At 35.1% G+C, this 27,483-nt stretch overlaps 2 protein-coding genes across 3 annotated transcripts; one reads left to right on the forward strand and one right to left on the reverse strand.

The window, feature by feature from the left end:
- The first annotated feature begins 856 nt into the window (after positions 1–856).
- Positions 857–9,777, forward strand: LOC126978623 (uncharacterized). The gene is made up of 4 exons (XM_050827602.1): positions 857–1,150; positions 1,222–1,456; positions 1,639–1,818; positions 3,214–9,777. Exons 1-4 carry the CDS (start codon positions 999–1,001, stop codon positions 3,289–3,291), a joined length of 645 nt encoding a protein of 214 aa, XP_050683559.1. The 5' UTR covers positions 857–998; the 3' UTR covers positions 3,292–9,777.
- Positions 9,778–10,312: 535 nt separating this feature from the next.
- LOC126978609 (uncharacterized) lies at positions 10,313–25,707 on the reverse strand. 2 transcript variants are annotated; one of them, XM_050827577.1, is made up of 5 exons: positions 25,627–25,707; positions 25,256–25,420; positions 19,402–19,549; positions 17,290–19,280; positions 10,313–14,401 (listed from the first exon to the last, which is right to left on the reverse strand). In XM_050827577.1, exons 3-5 carry the CDS (start codon positions 19,510–19,512, stop codon positions 14,242–14,244), a joined length of 2,262 nt encoding a protein of 753 aa, XP_050683534.1. In that variant the 5' UTR covers positions 19,513–19,549; positions 25,256–25,420; positions 25,627–25,707; the 3' UTR covers positions 10,313–14,241. The 2 variants fall into 2 exon arrangements, with proteins under 2 accessions (XP_050683534.1, XP_050683533.1); XM_050827576.1 differs by having other exon boundaries at positions 25,512–25,695.
- Between the last annotated feature and the right edge of the window lie 1,776 nt (positions 25,708–27,483).

A 27,483-nucleotide genomic window follows, 5' to 3' on the forward strand; every position in this document is an offset into this window, starting at 1 on the left:
AAATACATTAGTAACGAATTGTAAATAATCTACAACAAAAGTTGTTATTAAACATTATTTTAAATTAAAATATATAAAAAAAAATTTGGAACGAAACCTGGAAGAGGTCAGAGAAATCTATCGGTATTATTAGTGTTATTGACTTTATTTATTATTTATTTTTTTATTAATTAAATTATTAGTTATGGACGATGGTAGTTGACCTCGTTCAATGATTATGGAAATTTAATGGACTTTATATTGCGGGATGAGTTAAGGCATGAACAAAAGTTCACTTGACTTAGAATATTACCTTATATTTTAGTCGAATCACTACTACGACAACTAGTAGGTACATGAGTATGTATGAGGTTTGTTAACCACGCGGTTGGTGATGAACGCGGTCGATCATGAGTTGAATGAGGTTCGCGTAGAACGAGTGGTGCGGCTATGACTTGCGGGTGTCGCGACTGACGGGCAGTAACTGGCGATGAATCGTTCGATGAAAAATGCTGACCTATTGTCACTATACTACATATTGGGAGAACTATATGTATTTGATTATCAAATCACAGTTAAGCGTGAACGTAGTGTTTAAATTATTCTCTTTGTTTAAGCGCAAGATGCTATTGACTTCATCAGAAGTTAATAGCATATTTAGCTTACACAAAGTGCGCTTGTAGGAAAGAGAGAGGATGAATAATTAGGGTTATGAGTATTACTTAACTGGCGCGAACAGACGGTAGCTAAACAAAATACGGACCTCGGTGTTACGGACACTCGTACTTGGACAGAAAAATATTATGAGATACGAGTACTTGGTAGGCTGATTATTGTTCGTATTTTTTAAACTATGACGCTTCTAAAGGAACCTGGCATTAGCCTTTATTGTTCATCCTATTTCTAATTTAATCTATGGTCAAACTTCAACCGAAAATATGACAGCCAAAAAGAAAACTAGATTTGTGTTGAAACTTGAAAGTTGTGACCTGTGGGCTGTGAGCGAAAAATAACATACTATGACAGTACAACAACTAAACTCGAATATTTCTGAAGACTCAAATGAAATGGCCAGTTTACCGTCGGATGTGGAAACTTATAGGCGGAAATATCAATTATTACTGGAAAGATGTGAAGTGCTCCAACAGGATAATGAGCGTATAGTGAATAGGTTTGAATTTGTTGAATGTTATCGCCTTTCCACGTATATTTCGATTTTTAAGTGCTGATCTATCTTTCCAGGATACTCGAGGTAAAGAAAATATCTAAAAGGTATAAAAAAGACATAACACTAATAGTTGAGAGACTCGATAAATATGGCGATGCATTTAGGACGATTTCAACAGAAATTGATGTTAAAACAGAGATCCCTTCAAAACCAATAAAAAATGCAAAACCACAACAAACTGTGAAGCAATTAGAGAAGCAAAATGGAAATAAGAAAACGGCTACTAAAAGAAAAAGTAAAGCAGATAAGGTATGCACATACCAAGCATATTTTGTATAATATGCTTGCATTATTTTGTATCTCAATGTCTACTCACATATTTACTCTCATTTATTTCTGCTTACCTTCATGTATTGTTAACTATCAAATTCGTGGCCAAAACTACTAATTAAAACATAATGAATCTTATTAACAATAATGTCAAATTTCAGCCTGAAAAGGACCCCAATGCTCCAAAGAAACCATGTAATGCATTCTTCCAATTTTGTCAAGAACAGAGACCGGTTGTGTTTGCTGAAACAACTAATGAAATGGGCTCAGAACCAACAAAACAGGAAGTGACACGACAGTTAGCATCCCGATGGAGATCTTTAAGTAATGAAGACAAAAAAGTAAATAAATACTCAATTTTATATTAATATATTATGAAACATATTAATTGATTTTGTAAAGAACAAGAAACATGTAAATATTTAAATTATTTTAGTTATCTCTGATGCAAGTTTTTTTTTTAATCTAAATAGAGATTTGTGATATTTTTGCTATAGTTAATTCAAACATGGCTTAGTCATATATTTTCTTTGACAGTGACCTAACTATAACAATGATAGCGCCTACCATTAATGATGTCTGAAATGGAGATGTTTTTCTATTACAAAACAGTGTTTAGCTTATGTTGTGTTTAGTTCAGTTTAGTACAATTAAAGGAATGGAACACAATTTTTGACAGCTGTCATCATATAATCTAACTGCTGTTTTCAATAATCTATCTATCCTTAGTTTAGCTTACTAAAGGTAGACAAATCTATTCTTTTACATTTCAATAACCTACTGTCAGATAGCATTGGACTATAGCTATATTGGACATAACTATGGATAGATAAGATGTTATCATTAAATGGTGACAGCAATATATCTGTAATGGGGGATATATGATTTAATTGAATGAAAAGAGGAATAGATAAAAGTAGTCCTAATTATGGCTCTTTCTATTTGCACTAACACTTTTATACAAAATCTCTTGGTGAGCTAGAGGCTTTTCAGCGCTAAGAGTTTTGATAAATAATTATTTTTGAAATGTTAGTTTCTTCAGTCAGCACAGAGTGAAGAAGCCTTTTATTGTCCATGTATAATGTCTTTAATTCTGCTCCTTATCCATACATCCCCAATCTTATCATGAATGTAAGACAAAGTTAACCATATTTCAATTTTTTTTATGACAATAAGGGTCGAGAGGAGCACGCCCACCAATGGTAATTGATACTCCCTGCCTATGACAATACAATGCCACTGTTCAGTCTCATTTACCCAGTAAATTCACTAACTACTGTGCCCTTCAGTGTGATACCCAATAATGCTTACACTTACTGCTCCACGGCAGAAAAATGTGCTGTTGTGGTACCCATAATCTAGGGTGCATTCTGTGCAAAGGAGACTCCTAGTGCTGGGCAAATATAAAAGGCTTCCTTGCCCTGGAAACACAGTTTTCATGGGTACATAAAAATCCCATCCTTCCTAAAATCATTGCAGGTTGCTAGTAATGTTGCAGGAGAATATGAGTGTTGGTGATCACTTAACATAAGGTGACTCATTGCACTTGTTTATCTTCCTCTGCCATAAATAAGAAGTGATGTGGATTTGGATTGTTTATTAGTTTCCCAAATCTCTCATTAGAAATCACCCAAGATAAACTTACTTTTTTCTTACTGTTTTTAACATACATAAGAACATGTACATTTTTAAAATATTAAATTTAAATAGTTTATTATAATAATAGTCTTTTACAGGTCTATGTTGCAATGTTTGAAAGATCAAAAGAAAAATATGCAGAAGAAATGTCGGCTTATATCAAGAAGGAACACTAACAGTAGACTTTATAATGTATCTTGTGATCTAAAGCTTTAAGTTATTACTAGGGATGGGCCGACTTCGTTGCTTATGACCGCCATCTGGTCCAGACTCGCGAGGAGTGCGTGTGGGGAGTAGCTATCTGCGATGCATAAACAAGACACCTGTCACTCCCGAGAAAGCGCGGCGAAAATCAACCGAAGTTCGGCCTAATTTATGATTATTATCGAAAGTTTGTCCAAAGTTTGTATTCGGGTCAACACACATTCGGCCTATCACTAGTTATTACAACAATAATTTATAAAAGATTGTTTTTAACATTATAATTTTTTATTGAGCGAATCAAAGCTATGCTGGGCGGAGGTCCCACTGGGTGACTCAAATTCATATCTGTATTAAATTGTTTCTCGGCCATTTCTGTACTTCTGAGTTGCGTCACGAACTGTCATGGTAGAAGTGTGCGTCATTAAGTGCTCGTGCAAAATAATTCAAAATCAGTGCAAAAACCTCAAATCAGCTTATATCTAAACACTATTCACAAGTTGGTGTCAAACAAAACAACATGGAACATAATATAATAGGAAACTTTGGGTTTGGTAACTGAAGTGCAAATGGCCAAAAACTAGTAGACTACTTGATGGAACACAACCTACACCTTCTTAATAGCCTAACCAAAAAGAACAAAAGCAATAAGAGGACATGGAGTTCTTCAGTAAGGAAAAATAAAAATGATATGTAGTCTTTTAACTTCAACACTATTAAAACTAGACATTAATAAGAGCCCAGGACTTGACCAAATTACCAAAGAAGTCCTTATACAACTGCCAAAAAAAGGGATAGTCTTTCTTACAATACTCATCAATTGCATTATGAGAGTTGGTTATTATCCAAGCATATGGAAAATTTCACAAATAATAATGATCTACAAAGATGGAAAACCAATCAATGTAGTTGGCTCATATAGACCGATTAGCCTCTTACCTGTAATGTCTAAGCTCTTTGAAAAAATTGTATTGTCAAGGATGATAACAATCTTAAAAGAAAGATCCATAATCCCACATCACCAATTTGGGTTCAGACAAGAGCATGGCACTATCGAGCAAGTACATAGAGTTATTTACCAAATTAGGAAACTATTAGAGAAAAGAGAGTACTACTCGGCAGCCTTTTTAGATATACAGTAGGCATTTGATAAAGTATGGCACAAGGGCTTACTGTATAAAATCAAAACCCTATTGCCATATCCCTTCTTTGGATTGCTTAAATCATACACCTCAGAAAGAATATTCTAAGTCAAAGACGGTGAATACACAACGAGGTTCTATGATATAAAGGCAGGAGTACGCCAGGGATCGGTTCTGGGTCCGGTACTGTACACAACCTACACATGTCACATGCCAGAAACACCTGATGTAGTAACCGCGACATTCGCTGACGACACTGCTATCCTTGCAAGTGATAACAACCGCAACCATGCTTCACAAAAGCTTCAGTGTGGACTATATCGCTAGTGGTAGTTTGCTTTATAGGGACATCTAATTGTAGGTCTTGGTTCAGTGTATCATCAATGTCAGTGTCTTCTGTATGGGTGCCTTCATTAGGTTGGAATACTTTAGATAGGTGGTTTGCGAAAGTGTCTATTCTTTGTTGTGGGGTTCTGGACAATTTACCATTTTCTAGCTTGAGGGATGGTCTGGTTTTTTTCGGTTGGTTTAGGTCCGACGTTGCCTTCCAAAGAGAGTAGTTTGTTGACTTTGTCGCAGTAAGGGATTCTAATTGCCGTGCAAGTGTTTCGTTTTTGGCATTCCCAAAAAGTTCTTTTAGTTCAACCATAGCTCTGTTGTAGGCTTTTTTATCTTCACGGTATCTACTGGTATGCCATACTCTGCGTAGTCTTCTTTTTTCCTGGATTTTCTTTCTTATTTCCCAGTGAACAGAAATGTGTTTGGGTTTGTTGACAGGTTTATTAGGAGTAGTTAACCAGCAGGCAACTTGGATTAAGTTTGTAAACTGAGTTGCAGCTGTTTCAATGTATTCTATTCAATTTTCAAATTAAGCCTTTCATTGATGATTTCCCTAAATGAATCCCAATCAGTGCTGTTATTGTATAGCTTAGTGGTATATTCATATTCTAATAGAATTGTGATAATTGTTAGCAGTACAGGAGTGTGGTTCAAAGACCTATCTAGAGATGAGGTGGTTGAGGTGAAATACTGTGACATTCCTTTACATATAAAGAAGTCTATTATGTCTGGTAGTTTGTCTGTGTCTGTAGGCCAATGTGTTGGTTTTGCTGTGGATAGTGTAGTGAGGTTATTACTATCAATAGCAAGCTTGAGTTGCCTTCCTCGTGTGGTAGTCAGTCTTGAGCCCCAGTGCGGATGCTTGGCATTCCAGTCGCCCCCAAGTGTAAACCTGGGACCGAGAGTACTGAAGTAGTGTGTCAGTTATTCTTCTTTAAGTTTATGTTTGGGTGAGCAGTACATAGCGGAGATGTTAAAATTGCCTGTTTTTCCTTGTACCGTAATTGTGGTTGCTTGGAGGTGTTCTGTCTGGTACTGAGCTTGTTTAATAAAACATTATGAACAATCATAATAATTAGGTCATCAATAGATGACCTAATTATTATGGCTGTTCATGTGCTGTTCCATCTGGGTGCTTAGTGTCGTAGATTGTAAAGTTCATTATATTACTAAACTTTTATCAGTAAAATGTGTCTCGGAAATCAGGAGTATATCTATCTTATAGGTATCTAAAAGGACCTTTACTTCATCAACATTTGGTGTCCATTAATGTTCCAGGTCGCTACGTTTAAGCATTAAACAGTAAAATTTAACAGCATTATGTCAACCTCTCGACGAGGGACGTAATTAGTCCCAAGGGCTACGTTCCAGGTTGATAAAAAATGTAGATGTTGGCTTTTTTTTCAGGGCCTCCTCTTGCATTTATGATCACCACATATTTTGTTGCCAGTTTCTTCAAATGATTGGATGATGGCTTCATGTGGTGTGGTGTGGTGTGGTGTAGGTTTCTGATAACCAGTCTGTAGCATCTCTCATCCTTTCTTGTGAAGGTGTGCCCGATTAATTCCAATTCCCTCACAAGGCCAATAAGTTTCTTGTATGGGTCTACAGCAGTGCAGTTGACTCTTAGTTGATTGTTAGAAGTAAGCTTTAGTATGTAGTCTTTCTTCTCCAGAACTGTTTCAATTGCTGCTTTGAGTTTGTCCATATCTTCAATCCCATACAAGATTAGTGGTGGCGGTTTGGTGGATTTGGCTGGGCAGTTAGTATCCCCAGTTATATTTGTGGGTAGAATAGAGAATCTGTTTTGTATAACCATAGCCTCTGGTGAATGAGAGATTCTTTTTCGCTTTTTATTCTTAGGCTCTGGAATTCTCTTCCAGTGTGGCCTGGTACCTGTTGTGATTGCATTCAAAGGAAGTGAATGTTGAGAGAGATCTATATTATCCTGCATGTCTTTGATTGGAATATCCTTAAATGGTTTAGATGAGGATGTCAGAGAGGTACTGCGTGGTCTAGAGAAGAACATGCTCTTGTGAAAGGTTTGTTGTATCAGTTTTGATTCTGATGTTGATGGATGCATTTCTTGAGTCAGATCCACATGTGGCAAAGCTGTGCTCCCCTCAGAGTACAAAAGGCTACCTGAGCTTGGGACAGGTAGGGATTCTCCTGTACTCTGCTGGGTTAATATTTATTTTGTGTTAGTTGAGTTAGGTGTTTTATTTTTGTTTAGGTCCATAAAATTCCCACGAGTAGGATCGATATATACGCTCGCAGATGAGGTGACGCCCACTCTCATCTCAAGGCGATACTCATGATGTTTGACATGTCCATCATGGTTGGCGCTAGTAGCTGGGATGCCCCCCAGCCATTCATCCCTTTGGCGCGGTCCACACCTTGGGATTGGGGTGATTTTTTATTGAGGTTGTCTTCCTCGTGGTCCAGGCGATGAAGCCGAGATCCCCAGACCTACGAAACATGACCAGAGGGACCGGGCTGTTGTAGTAATTTCCTACCAGCAACAGAATGAGCTGGTTAGGCTCAGCAGATCGGGTTATTTACCGCCGCCCAAGACTCGGCGTTGTTGCTCATTTTGCACCACCCAGGGGACACGTGTAGGGTGTTTCTTAATAAAGATGGAAAATGGAGATTCCTACGGACGCGAGCAACATTGCCCCCCTACTCACAAAACTATTTAATAGAATAATGACTAGCCAATGGATACCAACACAATGGGAAGACATAGGTCTGATACAGGCCCATAAGTCTGATGTCTAATCTGTATAAAATATTCTTAAAGGTCATATTGGATCGAATAAGTAAAAGACTTGATGAAAACCAGCCAATCGAACAAGCTGGCTTCGGGAAACACTTTTCAACATTAGATCACATCCACACAGTGAAACAGGTAGTGGAGAAATACAATGAATACAACAAAAATCTGTACATGGCATTCATAGACTATAACAAGGCATTCGATAGCATAAGCCACGAAGCCATGTGGGTAAGCTTGTTAAGTCAAGGTATTCCAGAGTTGTATATTAATGTCATTAAAACCATATAAAAAAATAGTAAAGCAAGAGTTCAACTGGAAAAAATTAGCCCAGAGTTTAAAGTAAAAAGGGGTGTAAGACAAGGAGACCCAATGTCTCCCAAGTTATTTTCTGCAGTCCTTGAAAACATATTCCGCTACCCTGATTGGGATCACATGGGCCTCAACATAGATGGTAAGAAATTAAACCACCTCAGATTTGCAGATGATATATTATTTGAAGAAGATCCAAAGAAACTACAAGGTATGATTGAGTCACTATGCAAGGAAAGCGAAAAGGTTGGTTTAACAATGAACACCACAAAAACAAAATTAATGACAAATTCAATAAAAACCGAAATTAACATAAATACAACCTTCCTAGAATATGTAGAAGAGTACACATACCTTGGCCAACTAAATCTCCTGTAGACCTCACAAGCAAAGAAATAAATATAAGAATAACCAATGGATGGAAAAAATATTGGTCTATGAAGGAAGTCATGAAGTCCACCAATCTCAGCATTACCATAAAAAGAAAGGTATTTAACACATGTATCCTACCCTGCATTACATATGGATGTGAGACATGGGCACTCAACAATTTGCACCGAGACAGGCTTAAGTACTGCCAAAATCTATGGAACGAAGTATGACGGGAACACATAGACTAGACAAAATAAGAAATAAAGACCTGAGACAAAAAACTAAAGTAATCGACATACTTAATAAAATAGATCAGCAGAAGTGGAGATGGACTGGCCACATGTTGAGGGATGGCTGCGAGAAATGGAGCAGAATTGTCACAGATTGGTATCCAAGAGGTTGCACACGGAGCCAGGTGAGACCTCGAACAAGATGGGAGGATGAACTCAAACTCACAGCGGGCCCGAACTGGAGAAGAGTGACCCATGGCAGACTCCAATGGAAAGAGCTAGAGGAGGCCTTTGCCAAGCGGCATACTGAGTTAAGAGACATCCTCTAACTCAAAATAAAAAGGGCTTAATAGAATAATAGAATTATGTAGTATTGGTACATGTTGCTAAATTCACACATGATTTTAACCGCTAAGTAAGTCGACTATCACCACTACGATATTTATGTTATGACGTCAGAAAAATTAAGCAATACTCGCGTCATACATAAGACAATCTCTTCTTCAACGATGATCGCTTTGTACCAAAACACAGTATATTGCTACCTATCTCATTTTCTCCCACGTTAAATCTTGTGAATTTATGTGTCTGTATCTTCATTAACGATTTTAATCATTTTTAAAATGTCGTCTATCTTATTTACTCGCCGGCTGAATCCTTTACATTTACCTGTTTATGTCTCTATCGTCTCGCTTTTTCGTTTCATCGAATTTCAAATCACAACGACTCTAAAGGTTTAATTCAAAAAAACTCTAGATCTGATGTAAGATATAAAGGGAACTTCTCATATTTATAGACAGCCACTGAGCGTTTTCGGTTTTTTAAGAACAAAACAATCATAAGCACAAAGAAAGCATCATTTGGTGATGTCCAAAGAAATTCAAAGGCAATAAAATTAGTACCATCGATGTGGTCATTCATCAATGAAACCGTATGTGGGCATTAGAATTCCAAAGAACCTTTTCGTATCTTAGCCGTGTTTGAGCTTTCATAATATATTTGTTAAGCTGTTGTTACAGGTGTCGGAAAAAACGTTGTCTATGCCCTATGTTATATAAGATATAACAAAATAATGTATGGTGAAATTGTGTATCTTATATAGGTCTACAAAAAGTCCGTGATGTCATATGTCTATCTCTTAAGGATAACATAGGTCTTACTATATCCTATTATTTTAATATCTACTTTAAGAAATTGGCAATTATAAAGCGGTAATGTACAAGCTGTTGTCCCAAATACGATACAAATCCTTATTTATTTATTACTATTCATATTATAAAATATTCAAAAATTCGTTTTTGTTTCATTTTTAACTCATGAACTTTGATTTCACATTTCCGTTGTCTTTTGACTACATTATTCCCAAATACTTATATTATTTTTATTCTATTGACTGAACAACGTCTGAAGAACACTGTACTGAAGCTGTTATTAACCAGTATTGTTATCCATTAAAATAATCAACAACAAACAAGACGTTAGAAATGAAATTTCATATAATTATCAATAATTGTTGATTTTTAATGAATAGAGATTTGTTAAATTCATCTACCATCTACCAAAATCATCATACCTTAAGTATCGCTGATGTATGGACGGACGATACTATCATTTGTCATACATTATTTACTGGTACAAAAGGATAAAGTGAATCAGTTTAATGACAGTCATTGTAATAATGAATGTTAACTTTGAATAATAATAACCTATATTGTGTTTTGTTAAATTGTATAGATTTTGTTGTTGTAATGGTCGTTTCGTTATTGTCATAAGGTTATTATTATTGAAACACTTCATTTTTAATACACATACTTTATTGAATGTGACATAAACAGAAAACTTTTAAAAGACTAACAATAGGTTATAATATATCTTATTATATCTAGATACATTAAAGAATATACTTTATTGAATGTGACATAAACAGAAAACTTTTAAAAGACTAACAATAGGTTATAATATATCTTATTATATCTAGATACATTAAAGAATATACCTTTAATAGGCAAAACAACGATAATTATTAATGATTTTATTATATAATATAATTACATACTGTAGCTATAGTTTCTTGCTTAAAATTTCTTGCTTGCTGCGTGCGCTAATTCAAAGGTAGGTAATAGTGTAATTATTATGTTACAATTAAGTGCTAACTTAGAGTTGCAATTTTCTAAGTTGTTTAAAAGTTTAGCAATAACAAACATGTTTGGTTGACAATTTTAGATGACATCATAACTTTAAGGTGACGGTTAACAGAACCGTAACCGTTCAATCATCGCCGACAAAAGCTATTAACGTGTACACAGCTAAATATTTCAAGTATGAAATAGCCGATTTAATATTTTTGGAATAGAACAGTTAATATTTTTCCATAAGGTATAATCACAACTTTTATTAGGAGTTAGCGACCTGTCAAAATTTTCTAATAAATATTCGATATTGACTTGATATTTCACTTTTTGATTTTAACAATGTCTAGGAATGCGACGGTGCAACACATTCCGTAGTTAATGTTAAAGTCAGCGTTACTGTTAACGTTTAATTTGACTTAAACCTTAACTATAACAGGTTAAATATTCATCGTTAGTTATTTGTCAATATCTTTCTGTTTAATTATTTATACACCTGTATAGTGACTTATATACATGTATATGTACAGTGTAACTTTTCTGAAAAAATCTTATTGTTAATTATTATTAAAATAAGATACAAATTACTTGTAAGTAAAGCTTTACAACAACATAAATTAACAATATTATTAAGAAATCTTAAGACTAAAAAAATTGTTGTTGATAATAGTTATTTATGCAACTGTTGTGTAATAAGGGGTATTAAAACACGAATGTGGGTTTATAATAGTATCACATGAGTGTTTTAATACCTAATTATCAACAGTTGCATACAAGACTTTATCTACACCCAGAATATGAATCCTCTAAAATATTCTGAAACAGTTAGCTTACTGCTAACATTAAAACACCAGTCCTAGTAGTAACCTAATATCATCCATTACTAATTATATACAAATAAACTAAGTATTAATGAAACAATTATTTATTTTAGTAGTAATAACATTTTGTATAGTTCAATAAATAAAATTCACTCGAATATAATGTAATTTTGCAGCGTTTAAAATGAATCGCTATTTTTTTGTAAACAAAACAAGAAGAATGGCGGGGATTCGAATAACCTAACTTGTTTTTTACGGCGCGCGACACTCTGGTTGTGTGGAACGCGCGTAAACTAAAATTGTTCTTTTTTTGAAATTCATACAGATACCACGCATCGAGCAATAAGAATGTGGCTGTCTGTTGAAACTCTTTGCACATGAAGGGATCGAAAAAAAAACATAGGAGTGTTTTTATGAAATTCAGTACAACATTACAACACTCGTTTGGGTGATGTAATGTTGGCAATAAGCTAACTGTTTCAGAATCTTTAATAGAGGATTTAAAGCATGGGTGTAGATAAATATATTATCAAGCAAGGTAATTAAATTGTTGACTGCTTTTTTTTCTGAAAATGAGTGACGAGACGAGCAGAACGTTCAGCTGATGGTAATAATAACCCAATAACCCAAAAATTCTGAGCGGTACTACAACTGCACTTGTCACCTTGAGACAAATTGTCAAGTTTCATTTGCCCAGTAATTTTAGTAGCGACCGCGCAGTTCGGACCGAAACACAGTAATGCTTACACATTACTGATTCACGGCAGAAATAGGCGCCGTTGTGTTACCCATAATCTAGCCGGCATCCTGTGCAAATGAGCCTCCCACTTTGCTGCTAAAATTGCTTCTGAACAAAAGTAAGCAACAAAAAAAATAAGAAAGATTTAGGTTACAATAAAAAAAAACCGTCTAATACCCCTGCAATTTATGTTACTGTCAACAATTTAACCAACATCAGTTCGCTTCTATCATAGACTTACAATATACTAATGTATAGACAAACACAGCGTGCGTGTAATGAATATCACTAATGGGAATCCAGCAATAAAGGCATGGTATTGTTATGATTTGTAAAGTGGCTTTAAGACAGAGGGCAGCCCTGTTTGACTGCGACCAATGTGATCTATTGTGATAGCCACTGTTAACTATAGATTGCTAAGATTGATTCTTTTCATTAACCATATCATATCTGAAGTTAGCTGACGTATCTCAAGTGGTTGAAGATTTGGATTTATTTTTGAAAATTATGAAATGTACAGTACTGAATAAAAGTCATTGATATTTGTCAATGGTTTTTGACATGATTTGAAATGATTGCGAATCTGAAGTAGCAGTGGGTAAGGTACAAAGTTCGACGGACACATGGTTGTTAAGGCAGTAAAGTCCTCGAATGCGACCACGTACCGGAAGACGTAGTGTTGGGAGGCCCCCCACAAGATGGACCGATGATATGGTCAAGATTGAGAGCAAATGCTTCCCCAGACACTTTTTCTGTATGTCTTCTGGATAAGGATTTCCTCATACTGTCTCTGTTAGAAAAAACACTGTATACTATTTTATTTGATTAATGAGTGTTACACATTGAATTAAATAAAATACTTTTTGAACGCGTTTTAATCGTTTAAAAAGTATTTTATCTAGCAACCACGTCGATAACTCAGATCCAAACTGTAACAATTTCGATATAAGTATGGAAAATAGTTCCATAAACTTTTTATTGAATTAGGCATTACTTTGCGGAAATCCATAATTATACACAGTCTCGTGCCAGATTTTGGCGAGACAACACGTCCTGAGGATGCCTCGTGTAGAGTTGCAACACGTGTCGAATTGCTTTAAAAACAAATATTGGCGGAATTAACACTAAAGAAAACTTTAATCATTTGTATAGTTCCATAAACGATAAACCACCTTTACCACAGAGAAACAAGTCGAAAAGTAAATACTGTTTAGTTGTTACTTCCAATATACGAGTAATAACCTTCATAAGTCTAGCATATTTTCGTTTTTAACATTAAAAATACGAGACGTTGAAGTGATAACTTCTTATGGGAGGGTAAAACGCTTCGTAACGTAACGCGTTACGAAGCCAGTCTGCCTGGCTTCCTTTTCTCTCACGCATACGGCAGCGATAGGCAGGCTCCTCCTCTCTCACTCTAACCAATTGTTACTTTTATATGATTAAATATTGATACTAATAATGTACATGTTCAAGAATTGTAACTGAGAATCAAATATATTTTATAATCAATAAAATATTTAATTAAAATATTAATATAGATTTAAATAAAACACTTAAAGGATTAAAGCGCGTGTAATTGTAACGGTTTTACATTAGATGTTTGTGATCAGATGACGGAATGGTCTTGAAACATCGGGTTAACTAAAATAGAAATGTAACCTTTACACAAACATCTAATGTAAAACCGTTACAAATACACGCGTTTTAATCCTTTAAAAGTGTTTTATTTAAATGTGTAACACTCGCGTTAATCAAATAAAATAATATTTATATAATAACCTAACATTTTTCTCTAGTCCAACGATTTCAATATTAAGTTATTACTTCTATCTGGCGCCCCGAGACGCAAGTGTTTTTTTTTGACACCCTTTTCTGAATTGTTACACTTTGGATATGATATATTATCGACGATTTTATCTAAAAAATACTTATGCTAATGTATTTAGTACAACTTGTATGAACTGTTCTTGTATACTTTGATAGATTGCATATGTAGATATGCTAATAAAATGTGGAGTACATATTCATTCATACATTCAAGTCTTCCTGTTTCGCCAAACAAAAATTACTTCGCTTCAGGAATATATACAGGTATTTCCACGGGATTTACTGTAAGAAATGATACAGAGTTACCGTTGACTATTGCAAACCTTATGGGCACCTTGTCATCGTATCGAGAGTGCAAAGCAGCGATTTCCGAAGCAGTTGGTAGGTTTGAAGACTCGCTGAAACCAACAACATTAACTGTTAGTGTATAGCATATTATGATACAAGTAAGTAAAGTTGCTCATTATACACGAGGCTATGAGTTGCAGTAAATCAATGTATTTCATTTTAATTAGGGACCCAGTTGTTTATTCCATAAATGTTAATGGATTTTCAGCGGAGTAAACCTCTTTGTTGTTACAAAAAGAACTGTATTATCCGGTTAAATAGAAAATGCTCTGTTTACTCTCATATAAATTACAGTTAGGCACTAACTTAACTTTGTAGCGATAATTCTATTTTGTATCAGTATATAATATTATGCACGCGTGTGATTTATTGTTCTAAGAACGATGTATTAAGGCTCACTTTACGAGCAAGTGTGTTGATAAAATAAGTAAACCCCTGGTATGTATCTACCCAAAAAAAAGTTGTATGAGCATAATCTTAATCTGATGGTTCATAATAAGCCAAATTTCTGGGCAGAAAATCAAATTCAACGTCACATTTTGAAGGTTCAAATACCACCGCCCATTCGAAAATTAACGCCTCAAACCAGAATCGAAACGCCGGCCTAAGAAAATCATCTGGCTTCTTTTTTATAATAATTTTTATTTATTATAAATGTATTATTTGAATATATATAGTAATAGTTATAGTAACATTTACCATATAAATGTTTGTAACTATTCTTCTTTTTTGTTTTGTACATTTTCAGGGATCACTTTGTAAAAGCCAAACAAAAAACTTATTCACTCTTCTTAACTTAGACACAACAAGTTAGTTTGTTCCAATTATTATAATTATCACAGTTTTTTAGTTTACAAATTAACGAATGACTGTAGGTACATTAAAATATCAATAATATATTGAGAGTCCACTGTAAATGTTTATTTCTTAAAATTTCTCTCTTAATGATTCTTTAGTACCTAGGTTATAAACAGCGCTTAAATAAAGGAAATATTCAGTCAAAATTGTATGTACTTCAAAAAATTAAAACTAGTAAGGAACAAGGAAAAAAATGCAAACTAAACAATTTTCTGTTTGAACTCTACTCCAAAAAAATTAACAAGGAAGGAACAAGGAAAACGAGCAGTTCAAACCATTTTCTGTTTGAACTGTACTTCAAAAAATTGAACTCCTAGTTCTAGGAACAAGGTAACTAAAGCATACTCAACCATTTTCTGTCTGAACTCTACTTCAAAATAGAATTAGGAAGGAAGAAGGTTAACAAAGCATGTCAAACCATTTTCTGTACTAAAAATAGGCAAGTTAGAGTCATTGTTACTTCCATTAAGTATAATTTTTTATATTTATTTATTTATGGATGGCCCATTTGTGGTCTGGGTCAGGCAGTAATGTTCCATACACGCAATGTCCGCCATTACGCCTTACTAAAGTTTTTATGAGCATGTTTCAACTCAAACTCAATTGTTATGGATTCATTCAGCTCAGAAAGTGACATATGAACGTGCAAGTTATACATGTTACTTAAAAGAGAAGTGGCAAGAAAATATTTTAAATAATAAATTTGCCATGTGCTTCTCCGGTCCATAGAAAGAATAGGGAAGTCCCAGGCCTAAGGGTGCCGTAAAGAGGCGACTAAGGGCAATGGGAGGCTTCTTTGCACAGGATGCCGACTACATTATGGGTAACACAAAGGCGTCTTATTCTGCTGTGAAGCAGAAATGTGTAAGCACTATTGTGTTTCAGTCGGAAGAGCGCCGTAGCTTGTGATATTACTGGCCAAATGAGGCTTAACATTTTATGTTTCATAAACAAAATCAATCTAACGTGGCAACTTGTACAAGTATAGTTTCGATTTTCGAATTCATTCATTAATTTGACGTTTTATAAGGTCGGAAACGCTCTTATGATTCCTCTGGTGTTACAACAGAATACGGGCTGCGGCACAATACAGTAATGTAACAGTACCTTAACTTCATGCAAGTGCGCCCGAAACGATGCACGCACATAAGTTCTATGTAAGTCACGTAAGCAGATTATAATTCTTCAGTGATGACATACGATCAGGAGAGCCGTATGCTCGTTGGTCATCGTCTGCCATAAAAAAAAACACCTCATCGCGTGATCGCGATGTGTAAGTAACTCATCAGGAAGGTTTCCCCGATGATCGCGATGTGCATGGACTCTTCGTCAGACGACTTGCCACTCATAGTTTTAAGCTCAATATTTCCTTTTTAGAAATTTTTAGTTCGGATTCTTTGTATCTAGTGCTACAAACTAAGATATGATAAATGCAGTAAGCAACTAATTGACATTTACATGGGGTCTTTTCTAGAAAAATCTAGAATAAAAAATAATTCATGTGGACCCACTGACGTACAATAAACAACTACACACACTATCACGCCCAAAACTTGTCTGAAACAAAACGGCCTACGTGCCTCAAAGGCAGAGTTCGTTTAGATGTGTATCGACAGCGCTTTGAATACAACTCCACGCAATTACAGTCTTCAGGTAAAAACTGCCGAATTAACAGCATATCCAAATTTAAAAAATATTTAGTATAATAATAGTAGTATTTCAGGTAAGTGCACGTTTAAATTAACTAAATTGTGTAACAACTTGATGTTTTTGATCATTTTGCTAAATAATTACATTTCAATTACTAAAACAAATTGTTCTGGTCTTGAGTTCGCGTCCATCTCTTAGCTACTATCGTCAAACTCTAGAGAACTTAAACGAATGAGCGTATAGACTTTGCACATTACTGCCACGAAATAAGGTGAATGAATGTTTTAATGTTATTTGTATAAGTTAATTTATACATAAGTATATACAACGCCGGTCGGACATTTTTAGACGACCTTTTAATAAGCAATTGGAAGTCTAGTTGTTTATGGTACGTCAATGTATGCACCAGATAATAAATAGGAATACTCACGTCATACAAATGATCCTGAAATGTGGTGTGGGTAAACCAGATTTCCTGAAATTTTGAACATCTTTATTGTATACATCAAAATCTATTTTCAAAGTACCACTGTTCTCTACTTTATAATTGTTTGAAATTATTCTCAACTTCTGCAGCACATTTTGCATACTCGTACAATCCTCTGGTTTCACCAGGCTTTCATTGTCCATTTTAACTCTAACAGAAGACATATCCTTGTGAATTTCTGATATTGTCTCATCAAAGCTTTCTAGAAAGGCTACTTTCAAATCAACCCAATTTTTACACATAGGTTTTATGTTTGCACAATCAAATAAAAGTTGTGTTCTGCGGTAGTCAAACAGTGGATCTTCATGGACAATTTTAATTATTTCTGGTCTACCAAAGTCCGTTTTTTTAGGAAGCCAATGCTCAGGAAAGCCATCTTTAAGCAACTCAGAATAACTTTTCCTTTCTTCAAGAATGATTGTGTCTTGGTCCTCTGAACTATGTCCAGAATGTGAATCTTTTTCTGATAAACGTTTCAGTATATTAAAGGGATTTTTCAACTTTCTTTTCATAGCCTTATTAGGTCCCTTTTTATATATTACATTATTAATATCTTCATTAATTTTGCTGTCCGAATCTGATGAGGAATCAAGATTTATACGAGCATAGTTGTGTAGTTCATAAGTAGGAGTCAGAAAATAATTGACATCATGATACTTATTAATTGTTTTGAGAAGTTTAGAAAATGCTCTTCTATGCTTGGATGTTGCTTTACGATTTTCTTCAAGACTTTTTAATTCACTTACTAGTTGTTTTAGTGTTGTTATATTTTCCTCCAATACTTTATTGTCCAACTTTGGTTTTTTGCGCTCTGGTTGAACATCATCATCTAAATTAATAGTTTCAACACCTCCAGTATCAACAAGACCTTGATTAAAATTCATATTTAAATTGGTATTGTTTCTTAAATTATTTCTGTCCAAGAGCCTCTTAAATGCTTGTATATTTCCTTGGTCAACACAAATACCTCTTTCTGAAAATAATTGCATTTTTAAGGCATCTTGGCTTATTTTATTAAGGATATTCTCTTGGTTGCTTTCTCTTCTTTGACCTAGTGTACTTGTCGAGGGATAATTTGATGAGCCACAACATGAACCAGAGCTATATTGATTTCCCCCGTCGTTAGAGAAATGCGAATTAAAATAAATACCAGGAAGAAATAGTCTTTGAAACACAGAGTGATGAGCTAAATTTGTAACTGAAGTAGATCCTCTAAAAATGCGTTCTTGGCAACATGTATTTTGTACACATGCGGCAAATTGTGATCTGTGAGCTCGCCTTGAATTAGATCTACTGCTACTTGAGAAACTAGTGTTTCTGAGGCATTCTATGTTACTTCCAGTTGCTTCTTCACTAGAACTATAAGTGAATCTTGATCTTGTGCATTTTTTCACAATAGTATGAAGATTAAGTACGAAAGTTTCTCTTGGTACTATATTTTTTGGGATTAATTTAACATCAGGAGCTCTAAGTGTTACAATCTCTTTATCCAGAATGTCTATGGTATTTTCAAAGTATTTATGTAATACTTCATTATTACATGGTTTTAACTCTCTGCTTCTTAGCTTAGATAGCTTGTTTCTATGACTTTGATTCAAGTCTTCAGTAGGCAATGATATACTAGCTGAAGTTTCAACTTGATTGTGAGTGTCATTAACTATTTCTGAATCATTATTTGTAGAATTTTCATTTATTGCCATTTGACTGGTGCTGCATAATTCTTTGTTTATAATTTGTTCATCACTTACAAGAATTTTATTTTCTGTAGAAGATAAATTTTTTTCTGGAATTTTATGCCTAATAATTTTAAATCCCAATCGACTGAGAGAAGCATAAACTTTATATTGCAACAGAGATATCTTTCCTTTCATTAATAAAGTGTATGCTTGTTGGAGTGAGACTGTAACACCATTGTATGTAAGCTGCAAACAGTTCTGAAAGGTTTAAAAAATAAACATTAAAATTCTGTGAAAAGATAAACATTTGTGTTACAAATAATTAATGGACCATGCTCATTCTCAGAAAGAAATATGTACGAATTTGATTTATTTTTACCGATTCCATTAAATATAGTATTTCCTCAGGTTCAAGATAAAGTTTTTTTTCAACATAATGTCCCAGATATTGCCAGTGGCCTCCAACTTTATGTATTACCTCAGCTAACATAAGTTCATTCTTCCACTCTGCCCGACTTAAATTTCCTCTGTAACACAAAAACGTATAATTTCAGCTTTAGGATACACAATATCATATAGATTAAATTTTTACATTCAAAATTATTATTGAATATCTCAAGCATACAAATAACGGTACGGTATATTATATATACCCTTAACAGTAATATACCTTACCCACAAGAAATGAACTAACTTTGTGCAATGATATAACGACACAAATACTGTTTGATAAAACATAATAGGCACCGAAAAGGCAATCAACCATCTATGTTGTAGGTTCCTTATCCTTACTAAAGATGAGACTCTCATAGCACAACTAAACAATGAAGCGAGAAAAATGGTCATAATTGTCTTAATACTACGATGGAAAGGCGAAATTATAAAAAAAAGCAAACTTTGCATATGACATCAATGCTATCAAACAACTTGCTATCATTGAAAACCAATTTAGAGTTATTCTGTCAATTTGCAGGTCAGATGTATATAACTGCTCCCTCAACATCCGTGGATATCTAAAAAGCTGAATTCCTTATAAGAAAAATTTTACAGACACAATATAATTGGTATTGTCAAAACCACCACTATACGAAAATGATTAATTTACTAATTATTGAAGAGCATCTCGTATAACTTATGAAACTGGCCTACTCAAAGCTGGCTTCAAATAAAACCATCTGTTTGTTCTCCTCGACAAGCACTAAAAAGTAAAATTTTAAGCCAGTCAAATTGCTGAGTCATTTGCTGACCAGTTCGTTAAGTCTTTCAGGAAGAGTCACAGTAGCAAATGCCCACTCTTGCGCAAGTGTGGGACACCATCTCCAATAATTCTATTAGCTATTACGAAATTCAGCGTTATTTAGTTAAAGAAATGAAACCAGACTCCTGGACCAGAAGAAATGCGTTTCGTTTCTATTACGTAACTATTACGCAAAACTCATTCGACACTGGAACTTTATCCACCAGGCGGAAATGTAAGTGTTTTTTTTTATGAAAATACGGGACGAGACGAGCAGGACGTTCAGCTGATGGTAATTGATACGCCCTGCTCTTAACAATGCTGTGCCGCTCAGGATCCTTGAATAACCCCAAAAACTTTGAGAGGAACTACAACTAAGTCACCTTGAGACATAAGATGTTAAGTCTCATTTGCCCAGTAATTTCACTAGCTGCAGCGCCCTTCAGATCGAAACACAATAATTTTTACACATTACTGCTTCACGGCAGAAATAGGCGCCGTTGGGGTACCCATAATCTAGCCGGCATTCTGTTCAAAGGAGCCTCCCACTGGGAAGTGTCATTTTCAAAACAAATGTAGACTGAAACCTGAAAATTACAGATCAATTATTCTTACGACTGGGTTTTTCAAGGCAATGGATCAAGTCTTGCTGCACATACGATCATTGCTTTCTGGGCACAAAATGTTTGGAGACGAGCAACACGGCTTTTGTCGAAACCAATCCACTGCATCGAACTCGTAAGACCTTGATTATGAAAAGGTATTGGATAAAGTTCCCATCACAAGACTGCTGCTACATCGGTCGGAAATCACAAGCGGTTCTGCCCCAAGGATTCGTTCTGTGCCCTGTATTTATATACCTCTGTATTATATATACCTCTAATTTACCTTTTCCTATACAATGAATGATAACATTTTTGCAAATTATATAAAACGTTTTGCTAACCCGAAGACAGACTATATTATACTTCGACCAGATTTGGACAAAGTCACCAACTGATCAAGAGAGTGCCTCATTAACCTGAATGCTGCAAAATGAAACGATAAATAACAGAAAACCAAGATTGACATACATGGTCAATTATAGTAATGGTAGGCGCAGTGAAGGTACAAATTGACCTGGGTGTGACTGTCACAGACAATATTAATTGAGAAGAAAACATACACACTATAAGAAAAAAAGAAGAAGAGATGATGTTAAAATATACAAGACCTATATGTTAAACCTCTACGTGAGCAGAATATTATGAAGACGCAAATACACTTTCCAAGGATGGAGCCCCTACTTTATTAGACATATGGTTATACTATATATTATATATGTATAATATTGTTTTGCTATTCGGTAGATTTCTCGTGACAGGCATCGTCATGCTCGCTTAAACGCCTCTGCTTGTGGCGGCGACGTGGTTCGGTTCTATCCCTTCCCTAAAATATGGTCGAGGGAGGTGATAGCTGGTCATGCGTCATGTAATTGAAATGATTTGTAAAACAATGAAAATGTAATTCTTGATTTAAAAGAGTGGCAACGAGTTTCTTGCTACTAAAAAAAACATTACACAATACAATCGGCCTACTTATTATTCAAAACTAATATATTTTTCTACATATTGTAAGTAGGTCTAATATTTAGTAGGTAATAATGATATAAATTCGCTTAGCACTGTTTTTGCGGTGTTCTTCGTGTTGTTACTTGTAGGTATTGGAAAGTAATAGCGATCGAACAATTTTTTTTTACCATCACAGATATCTCATGTAATATTAATTAGTATCGGCCTACATATTGAAAGAAACAATTTTTATTTTAGTTAAAATGAAAATTGTGTACCACAACTGGCACACCCTAATTTCTCTATTATAATTGACCTAATATCTATTTTTAAAATACAATACACAGAAACTTTGTTTTTTTTATTTCACTGTACAAACAGTAAACACAAAATCAAAACATTGAGCAAATAAAGTAAAAAACAAAATGGCCTTGCACTTTGCAGCAGAGCGAAACAGGTTATAATCTATTGCATATGCACATGGGAACGAGTGAGGGATGCATATGGGATCGTTAGTTATTGTTTACCTCGGGAGTCGCGATATAATTCATTAAGTTTTAGGCCTACTGGCCTATTATTTAGCTAAGGCTAGCTTACCTTACGCTGTTAAATTGGGAAGACATGTTTCTGGAACATTTATTATGTAAAAAGAGCACATTCTTCTTTAGTCGTATAACTTTGGATGAACATTTTTTCTAAATAATTTCTATATAGGGGAGCCGCTTCTAAAACTGCCTGCCTAAGGTTTAGCGCAAGATAAAACCTTGTTAAAACTTACTGGTTAATTGGAATTTTCGTTATAGAACAATAGAACCAAATTAATCTAAATTAACTATAACACTAGTGCTATATAATTTTAATTTAGGTTTTTATTGAGGTAGGCTATGCCTGTTGTCCTATATTGAATGCACGCCCCTTTGCGTGACTTGTGTAGGTATACGGCGTCTCCAGCAGCAGAAACACTGTAGGAGATAGCACATAGCCTTGGGGAACGCGTAAACGGGCTTCGGGTTCGAGTCATAATTCTACTACCGACTACGATCTGTAAGCTGCGTCAAGTGAGGAAGCTGGAGGTCAACTTGCATTGAAAGAGTGAGAGGCATTTATTATTGTTCCCTTCAAGAGGAAGAAGTCAAACCTTACTCAATCTCATGTTAGGGAAAGAAAAAGTGATATTTTCAAATATTAAGTGATTTTTTTCAACAAAATACTGTAAAATATTGTAAGAAATCTGGATAACATTAAGTAGTAAGTTAGGAATTTTTGATTAATATTAGTTTTAATAAAAATTATTACAAGAAAATCCAATGCATTCCAACACAGAATAACTAAATCACATATAAAATATACATTTTGGAGATATATATATATACTAGCGAACCCAACAGATCTTATACACACATGTTAAATTTGAAAAATTGGTCAAGACATTAGAGATTTATATGTCGACAACTGTATTGAGAACCTAAACCAATATCAAATTCACTGGAACACTCTAAAAATCATCAAAACCGGTCCGGCCATTTAGGTCCAGCCGTTTAGGAGGAGTTCACTGTCAACCCCCATACAGAAGAATTATATATATATATATATATATATATATATATATATATATATATATATATATATATATATAAAGACATATAGAAACAGACAGAGTACTTTGCGAAAAATATCATGAAAAGCACATCAAAAAATGCAGAATTCTGCATTTTTTGTTGTGCTTCACAGGTAAAAATAATTGTAGTTATATATTTAATAACTAAAACATTAAAATGTATAATGTTAAGTGTTCATAAATATAACATATTATTAAACTTTTCATATTTTTATGTTATAATTATAAAAGTTGCTTTTAGTATCTACTTATTATCAACTGTTATCAAAGTACCCTTTAACCCCAGCAAGTAGGTCTCAGTAAAATTTGATGTGATCCTTATTAACAAGTTAAATTTTCTTAACCCAATTAATTTTTATCATATATTATTTTCCAATAAATTGATCTAAAGCTGTTTTACCACAACATAAAAATAAAAAAACATCATAGTATTTCAAATAAACTCGGTATATGTCTGTAACTATGGTTTCTGGTAAATATTATATCTTTGTTTATGCTTATGTACAACAAATAGGCATCTGGTACAGGGGAATGTAGATATAATTAGAATCAATATTTTCTAGAAAATTATATTTACATAAAACCAAAAACCATTTACCAGTGGGAGGCTTGTGTGTTAGCACTGAATGCCAGCTAGGTGGCATTTTTTTTTTGTTTTCACTCAATAAAATGCAAGCATTGTTGTGCTTCAGTTTGAAAGGTGAAAGAAAGACTTGACAAGCAACTAGCAACAAAATACTATTATGCCCCTCAATATTCCTCCCCTCAGGGTTCAATTAAGAATCCTGAGCTGCACTGTATTGTAATGGGCTGAGGCATGGTTAGTTAGTTAGTTTATCTGGGCTGTTTACACACTTAGCCTCTTGATTGGTCTATTGTGTATTCGTTTGTCTTCTTACGCCAACCAGCCCAGATCATTTCAGATGTCTATCAGTCTTTTTAAGTTTCTGCAGGCATCCGGAAGTGATGCTGGTGATTGGAGTATTTGTGCCTGTTGTTTGGCCATAGCAACTCCATAAGCACATGTTCTGGTGTTTCTTCTGCCTCCATGCATCCTCTACACAAGGGACTATCTGTTACACCTATCATAGATAGATGCTTGTTCAAGGGACAGTGTTCTGGTTTGCGAAGGATTAAAGTGTGTAATGGCATTCCAGTATAAGGACAGATGTTATGGTGTTGTTTTGTAGTGCATGAAGTAATAACTATAAAAGTGAAGTAATAACTATAAAACTCTAAAAGATAATCTCAGACAGTGCATCCAGCACTGTCTGAGATTATTTTTATGTTAAAGTCTCTGACAACTCTGGCTGCTGCCGGCTGAGCAGCTCTAGTGATTACAATACATTATGCTGGGAATATTGCTTTTAGGTTATCTAGTGTTGTTGATATCAGTCTATTGCATATATCGCGGGTTGAGGCATATCATTTATGATAAGGTAAATCTTCCCCCATCTCTTCACTCTTATTCATATAAAAAACAACCACCATACTGAGGCTAACACAGATGCAGTTTGAAAATGAAGTTAAGCTCTATTTTGATTTATTTCTTTCACAAAAACCAATATGACTATCTGAGGGTTGTACCATAACACCAGTGACTATATAAATATAAAACAATTCTTACTAAACTGGTAGGTACAGAGATTAATAACATTCATATAAAACACAATAAACTCATCAGCTTAATAATATATATATTTTAAATTGACTTTTGGCAAGATTATAATTTTAAATTTATTAGCAGTATTAAGTTTAAGCTTTCGTTTGGTAAAATCTATGCGATGCAAAAATGATATAATAAATAATTATTTAGAAATGGAAATACCGTTTTTCTATACGTTCAACAGAAATGAAACTTTTTCTTGCTTCCAAAGCCGATTCAATTTGTTTTTGCTCCAGCAAGGTACCACTAGGTCGAACATCTTTACTGCCACGTTCTGGTAACTTCGAAACCACTTTAGTTATTCCTCGAGTGACTATTTCATCCCCGCTAAAATAACAACACATATATTCAAGTAAATGTAAGGCAATGTCAATGTGGAAGAACCGACAATCAACTTTTACCGTGTATTAATACTTACGTTAATACTTTAATGGAATTCATGGTAATTTACCATTGATTAACACCATAGAGTGTTTACTTACTTAATAAGACAAATTACATTTGAAAATAATCATAATTAAGAATTTAGTAACCTTATGAATTATCGAGAATGTATCGTCTATTTTTTCTTACGTCTTAAAAGGTAAACAAATATGGCGTACCGAGTTACCGACACCGAGAACTGGATTAAATTCATAGAGATGGAGATCATCGAATGAATGAACGACTGAACTTTATGGTTTTAATGCAGTGGACGAAAAGTATTGGGTAGAAGGATAGGAAGAATTTGACAAGTTATTTTAATAATTTTATTATTCGGATTCAATCTCAGATCGTATAATCACAGCCCGTTTCTACAGCAGAGCCGATGTGTGAGAGTGCAATGCAAGGACGATTTCTATAGCGCATTAAACACTACACTCAGAAACATCCGTAGGCAAGACATAGTCATCGTAATGGGAGATTTAAACGCAAAGGTGGGTGCAGACAATGTTGGTTGTGAAAGACATATGGGCAAATATGGGCTAGGGGTACGCAACGAGAACGAAAGCGTTTCTTGGAGTTCCGTCAGAACAATGATCTAACCATCGGAGGGACTTTATTTATTCACGGAGACCATCACAAATATGCATGGAACTCACCCGATGGTGTCACTAGGAACCAAATTGACCACCTGCCTATTAGCTCTAAATGGAGAACGTCGCTTTTGGATGTGCGTAATCGAAGAGGTGCTGACATTGACAGTGACGACCATCGTGTAGTTGCAGAAGTGCGTCTCAAAGTGTCGGCATCGCAAACGAATTACGCTACACTACTACTACATAGTTCAAGGAGAAAACCTTTGAAGAGCAAAGACGGCCAACTTATTGTGACTTCGGATGGTCAGCTACAACGCTGGCAAGAGCACTTTGGGGAAGTCTTCCGCATCCCCTTTGACCTGATACTTTGACCTCAAGAACTCTAAACATTGACCGTTCAACTCCGACTGGTGATGAAATATTGCACGCCGTCCGCACACTTAAAAATGGCACAGCCCCAGGAGCTGATCTCATCACCGCGGAAATACTTAAGGCGGACATGGTATAACCCGCAAACGCGCTGACGCCCCTGCTCCAGCGCATCTGGCGAGACGAAGATGATTGGAGTCAAGGTATTCTCATGACCGTTCCAAAAAAGGGAGACCTCAGCCAATGCAACAACTGGAGAGGCATCACTTTACTATCAATACCCTCCATGATGCTATGTAAAGTTATCATGGATAGGCTTTCGACAGTCATCGACCCACTCATCCGTAGTGAGCAAGCAGGTTTCCGCCCCAATCGATCGTGTACGGACCACATAAACACTTTACGTATCATACTAGAACAGGCATCAGAAGGGCAAAGAGAAATGTACCTTACTTTCGTGGATTTTGAAAAAGCCTTTGACACGTTGAAGTGGGCCGGTGTATGGTCTCACCTACGGGATATTGGCGTCCCCGAGAAAATAATAAATATCACTTAAGCTCTATACAAGAACTATGCTTGTAAAGTGACACATGATGGGCTCATCTCGGAGGAAATAGGAGTACATGCGGGTCTACGACAAGGGTGCCTTCTTTCACCTCTTCTTTTCCTTCGCTCTTGATGGAATTCTAAAAAAAGAAACGCATATACAAACGCCGCGGTATAGAATAGAGCATAACAAAAACTCTAGAGGATTTGGATTATGCCGATGATATATGCCTCTTAAGCCACACACGCGCAGATATGCAGTCCGAATTGAGCGTGCGAGGAAGCAGCGAAGGCGGGACTTAAACTTAATATAAGGAAGACTCAAGAAATGAGGTGCGGGGCAACGAGCTTAGGCCCGTTGCTCATTGGCACAGAGGTAGTGGAACGCGTCCACAAATTTTCTTATCTCGGGAGCTAGGTGTCAGAGACTGGAGGGACTGAAAAGGATATCACTTC

This window comes from Leptidea sinapis, chromosome Z, assembly GCF_905404315.1.
Source record: "Leptidea sinapis chromosome Z, ilLepSina1.1, whole genome shotgun sequence".
NCBI lineage: Eukaryota > Metazoa > Arthropoda > Insecta > Lepidoptera > Pieridae > Leptidea > Leptidea sinapis.

What these genes read in the sequence shown, in the direction of transcription:
- LOC126978623 (XM_050827602.1), top strand. Translation starts at nt 999, where the DNA reads ATGACAGTACAACAACTAAACTCGAATATTTCTGAAGACTCAAATGAA. An exon ending in AATGAGCGTATAGTGAATAG is followed by an intron (nt 1,151 to 1,221) that starts GTTTGAATTTGT and finishes CTATCTTTCCAG; the next exon opens with GATACTCGAGGTAAAGAAAA. An exon ending in TAAGTAATGAAGACAAAAAA is followed by an intron (nt 1,819 to 3,213) that starts GTAAATAAATAC and finishes AGTCTTTTACAG; the next exon opens with GTCTATGTTGCAATGTTTGA.
- LOC126978609 (XM_050827576.1), bottom strand. Translation starts at nt 25,534, where the DNA reads ATGAATTCCATTAAAGTATTAAC. An exon ending in GTTGAACGTATAGAAAAACG is followed by an intron (nt 19,550 to 25,255) that starts GTATTTCCATTT and finishes TTTGTGTTACAG; the next exon opens with AGGAAATTTAAGTCGGGCAG. An exon ending in TTCAGGATCATTTGTATGAC is followed by an intron (nt 14,402 to 17,289) that starts GTGAGTATTCCT and finishes TGTTGGTTTCAG; the next exon opens with CGAGTCTTCAAACCTACCAA.